This window comes from Oratosquilla oratoria, chromosome 4, assembly GCF_046742065.1.
Source record: "Oratosquilla oratoria isolate Oo_2021 chromosome 4, ASM4674206v1, whole genome shotgun sequence".
NCBI lineage: Eukaryota > Metazoa > Arthropoda > Malacostraca > Stomatopoda > Squillidae > Oratosquilla > Oratosquilla oratoria.
The window spans coordinates 13,957,542-13,967,750 of NC_134780.1; the positions used below are offsets into that span (position 1 = coordinate 13,957,542).

At 42.2% G+C, this 10,209-nt stretch overlaps 1 protein-coding gene across 1 annotated transcript in view; it reads left to right on the plus strand.

The window, feature by feature from the left end:
- Positions 1–1,003: 1,003 nt before the first annotated feature.
- LOC143024394 (uncharacterized) overlaps positions 1,004–10,209 on the plus strand; it is a 17,234-nt gene continuing 8,028 nt past the window's right edge. The window contains exons 1-3 of the mRNA XM_076183192.1: positions 1,004–1,072; positions 7,346–7,466; positions 7,678–7,814. Of these exons, the coding sequence (XP_076039307.1) occupies positions 1,004–1,072; positions 7,346–7,466; positions 7,678–7,814 (327 nt within the window). The remainder of the gene's footprint in view (positions 1,073–7,345; positions 7,467–7,677; positions 7,815–10,209) is intronic.

A 10,209-nucleotide genomic window follows, 5' to 3' on the forward strand; every position in this document is an offset into this window, starting at 1 on the left:
ACACACACATAACACACGGAAACGCACATATTAACAGCCACCCCCTGGATATATATATATATATATATATATATATATATATATACATATTATAACTTGTGCAAGAATTATATTAGATAACAGTTTGTAACCCCAGAATAATACTGTTGCTACATGCTTATGGTGTCACGTACAACAATTAAATTTGATAAGTGAGTATAGGACCTCACCAAAGTCCTGACCTCATCACTTCCGGAGAACAAAAAGTCCGTGGTTGTGTCCAGGAGCAGACAGTCGGTGATAGACGCTCTTGCTGTTACAATGTGTACGTAGTTATTACAAAAAGTTGTATTTAACAATTTATAAAGACTTGTGTTTAACTAATAAAGACAGAAAACCAAAGTGCGGTTTATAACCCCAAGGGGATATACGAGTGAGTAACTTAGTGATTGGAGATTACCAGGAGTAGGACATGCAGGCCTCTGAATAGAACCGTCGTGCTCAACCAATCAATCGAGTAGATAAACTGGCGCCAGCGGTTTCCGCATCCCATCTCCTCCGAAGATACCGGCCAACCTAACAAGCTACCAAACCAAGCCAGCCACACCCACCATTGATAAACACACCTTGTCTACGCTGCTGCCATCGCCTGCCCCTGACTCCCATCCACCGCACACTCAACTGTACATTGTAACGAGCATCGTCGTCACCGACTCCAAACTACCAAAACAAATATCTTGCCAAGGTAAATCCCAAAATTACTATCCACCATTTATAATATTTAATTATAAAACTCTCGCCTACCCTAAACCCCCCCCCATGATACTCGCTTTTCTCTCACTTTCCATGCGAGCATCATACAACTAGAATTCATACATCTAGATGTTCCAACCACAAGCAGCCTCACCTGGAAGTAATTGCACACTTATCAACACATATTTCATCAAAATACCCTACTACCAGTGAGACCTTCCCAATCATCGTACGCCAGGACAAACAAGTCTACGGATAGCGACAGCCCCACATGGCGATCCCTACACAACTGTCTACACTTACGAATGCAGTGTCCTATCAACGAACTGAAATCTTCCAAGTAAGATTAAATAATACGTGACTACATATCAGAACCAAAATAAAGTGCTAAATAATAATATCACACCTCTAACAGTGTTAAACAATATATAAAATATGCCAATTTTATTTTAACATATATTAGTATATGCAATCATTTTTCTAGATTTAACTATTACCCAGTTTTACGTACATATTATCATGTTCATATGCATTTTCCCAGTTCACAACGTAAATCATAAGTAACTGTTAGATATAATTTCCCCAAATTATAACTTACGTTTATCTGTGCATGCAATAATTTTCTTAGATTTAACTATTACCAATTTATGTATATTTACTATTTTAATACCCATTGTGCCATCTTCTTATGCCTTTTATGAATTGGTCTTCTTGTTTAAACTATATACATTTTTAATGTTTTAAATATTATCCATTTACATTTAATATAACTTATATATTTTTACTAATGTAACCTATTTGTTATAATTATACCATTGTATACCCATTGACGCCCTATACCCCCCCTCTTATCTAACCATAACATACTACCCCTTAGGTAATGTATACCAAATATTTCTAATTTAACTATTTCAACTTAGACCTCCCATCTCACCTAACTACTTTCTATACCTGTTAAGTGATACATGCATCTCTAGTTAGACACTAACATGGCTACAGGTACGAGAGCCAAGGTCAGAAATTTACTTGAAGGATTTCTTTCCGCATCTAAAGAAGAAAAACCCTCTCATGACTCAGAGCATGCCACGACTAAGGCAGATTCTCAAATACTTCCTGAGGAATACTATGACGACATACCCCTTCACCATGACCACTCACGGGAAGACCCTTTTAACCCGACCCAACTACAACACTTCCCCAACCCCCTCCCCCACTCCACACCAAAACTTCAAGCTACCCCTCAACTAGACCCTCAACAACGACCCCCCACACCTCACCGCAACCCCAAATTCCCCCTCAACTAGACCCTCAACAACAACCCCCCCACACCTCATCGCAACCCCAAATTCCCCCTCAACTAGACCCTCAACAACGACCCCCCCACACCTCACCGCAACCCCAAATTCCTCCTTATGTGAACCCCCAGCAACAATCCCTGAACCCCACAACCCATGCATACGAAAACTTAGCCTTCCCTTCTCCCAACTTCCCGTCAAGTCAACCTGCCTTCACCTCACATCCCTACCCACCACCTAACCTTGCCCCAACCCCATCGCAACATCCTCAACCACAACTCCATCCTACAGTAATCAATAATTACCAAACCATTACCCCTCTAACCGAAATCCCAACCTTCTCTCAAGCTAGCGGACTCTCCATCACTGACTTCCTAACGGCATGTGACCTTTTCTTTTCTAAAAATCCAAATTACTCTGACTTAGATAAGATAAATCTATGCCGCCAGAAAATAGAAGCATCAGATGAGCACCGATCTACCGCTTGGATGCTAGACAATCTGATAGCCACAGGGATCACATATAGCGATTATAAGCAACATCTGTTAAATGTCTTTCAGAGCAAACAAGCAAACAACATTAACTTTCTCCTCACATTTCTAAATAATACTAGAACTCAAAAACAGACTAACATCAAGGATAATGTGGCTAACGCAATTAAGGAAATTAGGGAAAATCTAGAAAATAACAGCCCTTGGATCCATACAACCACTACAGGAAAAAAGGCATTGACATTAGAAAACTTTTACACATTCCTGGAGATAGGCCTTTATCTTTCCCAACTCCCACCAAAGTGTCAAAGAGAAGCCACAAAAAGGGATTTAAACACTAGAAACCCATTAGCTTACACATACATATTAGACATAACCAACGCTTGCAACATCTCCCTCTCTGACCAGCACCATTTTGCTAGACTAAATAGCCTTCAGTCACACCAGTCCCCTAGCTCCAATACAGCGCAACTATCTAACTGGTGTTTCTACCATCTTTCAACAAGTCACAACACCAGAGACTGCATACAGAAACAACAAATGTAAGCACAACACCACACTACCCTTTGCTCAGTTCATGGAACTACTTCCCACACGGATTCTCAATGTAGAACGCAGCAATACCAACACCCGCAGACACAACACCACACTATCCCTTGCTCAGTTCATGGAACAACCTCCCACACGGATTCTCAGTGTAGAGCGCAACAATACCAACACCCGCAGGCACAACACCGCGCTACCCCTTGCTCAATTCATGGTACTACCACCCACACAAATTCCCAATGTAGAGCTCAACAGCAAATCAAACAACTCCCACCCACCCCTAGACCCCCCAACATGTCAAAACCAACACGGCCAGGCAAATACTGCAACCTACACAAAACCACAACTCACTCCAACGAGGAATGTTCTCAACAAAAATCACAACCACAACCTCATCAGAGAACAAACAAACAAGTTACAGCACCTCGACAAACACCCTCCTCCCACACAACACATACAACTCAACACCGATTGGGGGAACGTGCACCAGCCTCACGCACCAGACCACCATAGGAACGTCCGACACACCACACAACTATATCACCCTAAAGGTGACATTAGATCAAATTACTGTTGACATGATGGTTGATACAGGAACAAACCTGAACCTCATCCCCAGAGCTCTCTACGAAGCACTAAATGACCCACCCCAAATCCAGTATTCAAATACGGAAGGTCTATTGATAGAAGGATCTACCATATCACTTCATGATATGATTGATCTAAACATAGAGGTAAACAATTCCCAAGTAGGTCTCACATCCTTCCACTTAGCTGATGAATGGAGTCTCGATCAACAAGGTATAATAGGTTTAAAGTCACTACAGAACTGGAAGACAATAATTAATTTAGATACCAACAAAATCTCCTTCCAAGACATAAATGACATCTCCAAAACCCCTGAAGCACCCGACCTAGACACACAACCCCTTTCATGTCTGTCTGGCTTAAATAACCCAAATCCCACTAAGAGTTACTCTTTCCGCCCACCCCCTTATGTCACCTCAAAGGCACTGTTGTCTAACACAGTCATCATACCTCCTAGACATTCTATAACAGTCCCACTATATATACCCGGAGCAATCGGATATCAGGACGTCATAATTGACCCAGACACGTCCAGACTGAACAACATAGCCATAGAGTCATCTTGGGATGTAGTATCAGAAAATAAACACACCCTAGCTATGTCAACAAATCTCTCCGATCAACACCGCAAAATCAGGAAGAACACAAACATTTGTTCAGTCCATCTCCATAATTCCCCAATCCAGGAACCACTCCCACAACACATCAACACTGTAAGACCACCACAAACCCTCACCCCTATCCACCCCAACCAAATCACAACATCAGCCAACGGAGAGATGCGTGACAAGCTACTGATCCTCCTACAAAGGAATAGATCGGCTATCGCCTTAGAAGGCGAACCCTTAGGCAAATGTGATATAATCAAACATCACATCCAAATTCCCCCCCCCTCATACACCCTTGCTTACCGCATACCCCACAGTAGGAAAACCCAAGTCAACAACAGTGTGCACGAGATGTTACACCAAGGCATAATTTCCCACTCAGAAAGTCCGTGGAACAGTCCCCTCTTCCTAGTCCCAAAGAAAGACGGAACTTTACGCCCTGTTGTTGACTTTAGGAAAGTTAATCACCTAACTCAATCTGACCCACACCCCCTCCCCGCCATGCAAGATGTCTTGCAATCCATAGGAATCGGGAACTCCATATTTTCCACAATAGACCCTAAGTCAGCCTTCTGACAGGTCGAGCTCACGGATGAATCTAAACCCGTAACTGCATTCTCCACTGATAAGGGACATTTCCACTTCGAGCGTATGCCCTTTGGCCTTAAGAATGCCCCCTCAACCCAACAAAGGTTGATGACCCACATTTTCAGCGACATGATAGGAATCTCATTATTCGTCTACTTAGACGACCTCATCATCTATAGTCCCACACAAACTGACCACCTTCACACACTAGAGATTGTCCTAAAAAGACTCAAAAACACCGGATTGAAAATCCAACTAGGAAAGTGTAAATTCCTACAGACGGAACTCACCTTCCTAGGCCATAAGGTAGATAGCCAAGGCATCCATACCACCACAGATAAGATAGATGCCATAAACAATTTCCCAACCCCCAGAAACGCAGATAAAACTAGAAGTTTCGTAGGACTAGCATCATACTATAGACACTTCATTAGAAATTTTGCAGAAATTGCATCCCCTCTAACCAAATTCACAAGGAAAGGCGAAACATTTAAGTGGTCTGAAGCGGAACAGCAAAGTTTTGACACCCTTAAACATGCTCTTACCACAGCCCCTGTCCTAGCCTTCCCTGACATGAAGAAAGAATTCTTTCTTTACACCGACGCCTCCTCTAAAGGAATAGGCGCAGTCCTACAACAGAAGGATGAAAATGGCAAAGAGCACCCCATAGCCTACGCAAGTAGAGTACTAAATAAGCCTGAATGTAACTATTCAACTACACACAAAGAAGGCCTGGCACTGATATGGGGTTTGAAACATTTCAAATACCTCATATTAGGGTACAGGATCACAATCTATACTGACCACCAACCCCTAGTCTACCTCTTTAATTCTAAAGACTTACATGGCAGAATTGCTAGGTGGAAAACCACTTTACTGGACTACGATCCCAAGATCATATATCTAGCTGGAAAAGCTAACACAGTAGCTGACTCATTAAGTAGACAAACTCACATCTCAACACTGACACAAACAACATGCATTCCTATGCAAGAACTTAGAGATGAAACTGACAAAGACCCAACATGGTCTCCAATAAAACAAAATCTCCTTTCAAGGACCCCCTAACAGTCCCGACCACCTGTCCCTATAGAGGAACTCAAACTGGTCGACGGAATCATAAGGAGAACCATTGCCGACAAGGAAATAACTGTCGTTCCCAGAGTCCGAGTTCCCAAGGTCCTACACATATTGCACGACAGTGCAATGGGAGGCCACTCAGGCAGAAATAAGACACTGAATACTGCTAGGCATTCCTTTTACTGGATCAACATGAAAAAAGATATAACCACACACATAGACTCATGTGTAACTTGCAACCAATTCAGAGGACCTGATCCAAAACAAATCAATATCAAAGACATTCCACTCCCTGCGGAACCATGGGAAACACTTGGCATTGATCTACTAAAAATGCCAACGAGCCATCAAGGTTCAAATTATGTACTCACGGCAGTTGACCATCTGTCAAAATACACCATCCTAGTCCCCTTACAAGACAAAACAGCAGAGACTGTGGCCAAAGCAATGGTTAACAACATATTCTGTAGATACAACATCCCCAGGCGAATGCTGTCTGACAATGTTTCAGAATTCAAGAACCAGGTAATGCGCGAAATAGCACATCTATACAACATAAATCAAACCTTCGCCACTGCCTACCATCCACAAGGGAATGGACTTGTGGAACGATCAAATAGAAAAGTGCTTGAAATCCTCAGACCTTTGGCCAACGATCTTACGGACAGTTGGGAAGATTGGCTACCACAGGTACAAGCCAGTATCAACAGCACAGTCAACTCCGCAACAAAGATGTCCCCCCATGAGATCATTTTTGGCCAAAGAATGCGCCTACCCTACCAAATCTTCAACCCCCCCCCTTATACAATCTAGATAACCTTACCCAATGCCTAAAACGAGGCATGCAAACCATATACAAACAAGTCAGAGAAAACCTTAAAGTAGCTCAAGAAAGAACAAAAACAAAACAACACAAACGATCATCTCCACTTAACATAACACTTGGAGACACAGTCATGGTCAAAGACTCAAATAGAACTAACAAACTCAAGCCCAAGTTCTTAGGCCCCTTCACAGTCACAAGTTTCACTCCCCAACAATGTTTTCCTACTAACAGATCCTTCCGATCACACAACCGTAACCATACACGGAGAGAAATTGAGAAAAGTTAAACTCAATCTCGACCCAACCCCACCCCCCACCTACAACCCACCTACTGCACTCACGCATAACTCACCCAAGCGCAAGTCCCATCCCATGACTCTGCGTCGACGCAACTAAATATGCACTCTAGCTCTCGCCCCTGAAGATGCAGGACGTCATGCATTCCTCAGTGGAGGTTAAAATGGCCAATTTACAATAAGAACTCCCTTCCGCATATCTATCAAAACTTCTCCACTTCCTTCCGACCAATATAACCTAAGCGAGAGTCAGATAGACATATCCTCATTCACTAAAACATAACCTTCATCCACAGAATGCCTACAATACTTCTACTACTTCACCTCGTCCACCTCTCCCTCTCCACCCCCATTTTGATACCAGGAGCAATCGTCAACATCCACGGCACCACCGCATGCGTAGAAGATTCCATAATGGTAAAACTAAGGATTTCACCTGAACTGTTGATAAGACCCCTCATAAAAATCCAAAAAAACTTATTACAAATAGAGCAACAAATCTCCACCCAAATACCCAACACCACACATCAAAACCATGAAATCTCTATGACACTATACCACAACGTCAACGCCCTACACGAAAAAATGAACACAATTAAATACACAATATACCACCTTCCCAAACCAGAAAACGAAGACCCAAAGAACAGTAGAGTCAAACGTGGCCTGTTCGATTTCATGGGCATCATATCTAAATCCCTATTCGGGACTGCAACTGAACAGGACTTACAAACGGTCCACTCACACATAGGAAATATAACAAAGGTACTATACCAACGAGGTAAACTCATAAACCTAAACTCTAAAAACATCGATCTCCTCACCAACTCAATCAATTCGGTAATTGACAAGATCAATCACCTCACAGCATTCACAAATTCCCAGTTATCTAAGATTGCCAATTACCAAACAGCCCTCTTCTTCCTTCACCACCTAAATGAACTAGACAAACAACTAGACAGGTTCCAGAGTCACAGTAATCTTATCCAGAGAGATATTTGGAACGCCCACGCAGGTATAGTCAACTCTCAAATGATAACTCCAAACCAACTTAGTCAAACAGTACGACAAGCTCAAAATACATTGAAACTCACCCCCTTCTTCCTCCAGAATGAAATACAACACTACTACCCCATCCTAGCATCAACTATCTTTCAAGAATTTATTCTTATCAACATACCTATGGACCCGATCAAGAGATTCTCCCTTCGGGAAATTTATCCCTTCCCCTACCCTTATCAAAACCGCACAATGACCCTCAACCTACCAACCTCCACCATCCTAAAATCGACAGACGGCCAGTGGATTTCACTGACCTCACCGGAAACCATGGCAACTTGCAAGATAGCACGACCCAACTTCCATATCTGTCCAGCTTACCCCTTCCATTTCCAATTAACCAAATCCCAACCTTGCCTCTCAGAACTCACAACACCCAAAGTCAATTTTTCCGAGACGTGTGACTTTCTCTTTTCAGACAACACTCAAATACACCACACCCACGTAGGACATAAACACTTCATATTTCTTCCCCACCCCACATTAGTATCAGTGATATGCCTACACAAACCACCCTCCCATCATAGAATCAACGGCCCTATCACTCTACCAGACACCTGCCACATCTACATGATGGACTCAATGTTACTCCCCAACAAACTACACTACCAAGGCACTCTCAACATGACCCACGATCTAGGTCCCATAACCCAACTAACACTCCCACCCCTCCCCAAGATCCCCGATACCATCCTCCCAAGTAAGATAGACATGGTACGCCTCCTCAATAAATCAACTACTCTTGACATGGATTCCTTAGACCTACACTACAAAATACTACCCTATGCCTCCACTGCCCTCTCAATCTTAATCATCCTCTTTATATTAGTGATACTAACGAAATTCTTTTGCATGAAATAAGACCTTCAAACAGTTTTAACCCTCCCTTTCCCAAATTATTGTAAACCTAGATTAAGTTGGATCTTGTGTCTCATCCAATATCTTGAATGCCATATAACCATACAAACTCGTGATAAGAATTTTACAGAAAACACATATTGTGAAATACCACATGAACTCTAGCACAATATTTGAAAATGTGAATAACTCCGGTGATATGTGACATATCATAAGAAAACAGTATGACATTTGAAAATATGAATCCCGACGGTGATATGTGAAGTGTAGTATAAACTTTCATGTGATAGTTGAAAATATATATAATGTTGGTGAGACACAACCTTATTCCCTATTCAGAGACACAACATCACATACCCATCCTTCTAGTTCAAAGGGCCCTCTTGGGTCCTCACAATCACCTCAACATCACCCCCCCCCTTCTCCACATATATCCACCCAAGATTTTGTGTCTCTGACTATATAACTATATAACCATATTTTGTTAACCATGTAACATTAGGTGCCGGGAGCCACCTAACCCCAGGGGGAGGGCGATATGTATACGTCACCATATCCATGGTGAACAATACCACACTCACCTCACCCGACTCCTTGGCGCCAGTCCACATCCGTTCAATTGCTGTGTAGACATTTTAACAGCTCAGCACTTTGACGTCCGAGCGACCACCACTGGCGCGCAACACACATGCGAACGCACACAGGGATGCCATCAAACGACACACACATAACACACGGAAACACACATATTAACAGCCACCCCCTGGATATATATATATATTATAACTTGTGCAAGAATTATATTAGATAACAGTTTGTAACCCCAGAATAATACTGTTGCTACATGCTTATGGTGTCACGTACAACAATTAAATTTGATAAGTGAGTAAAGCACCTCACCAAAGTCCTGACCTCATCAACAAAAAGTCCGTGGTTGTGTCCAGGACCAGACAGTCGGTGATAGACGCTCTTGCTGTTACAATGTGTACATAGTTATTACAAAAACTTGTATTTAACAATTTACAAAGACTTGTGTTTAACTAATAAAGAAAGAAAACCAAAGTGCGGTTTATAACCCCAAGGGGATATACGAGTGAGTAACTTAGTGATTGGAGATTACCAGGAGTAGGACATGCAGGCCTCTGAATAGAACCGTCGTGCTCAACCAATCAATCGAGTAGATAAATATACATATACATATACATATATATATATACATATATAGATATACATATATATATAT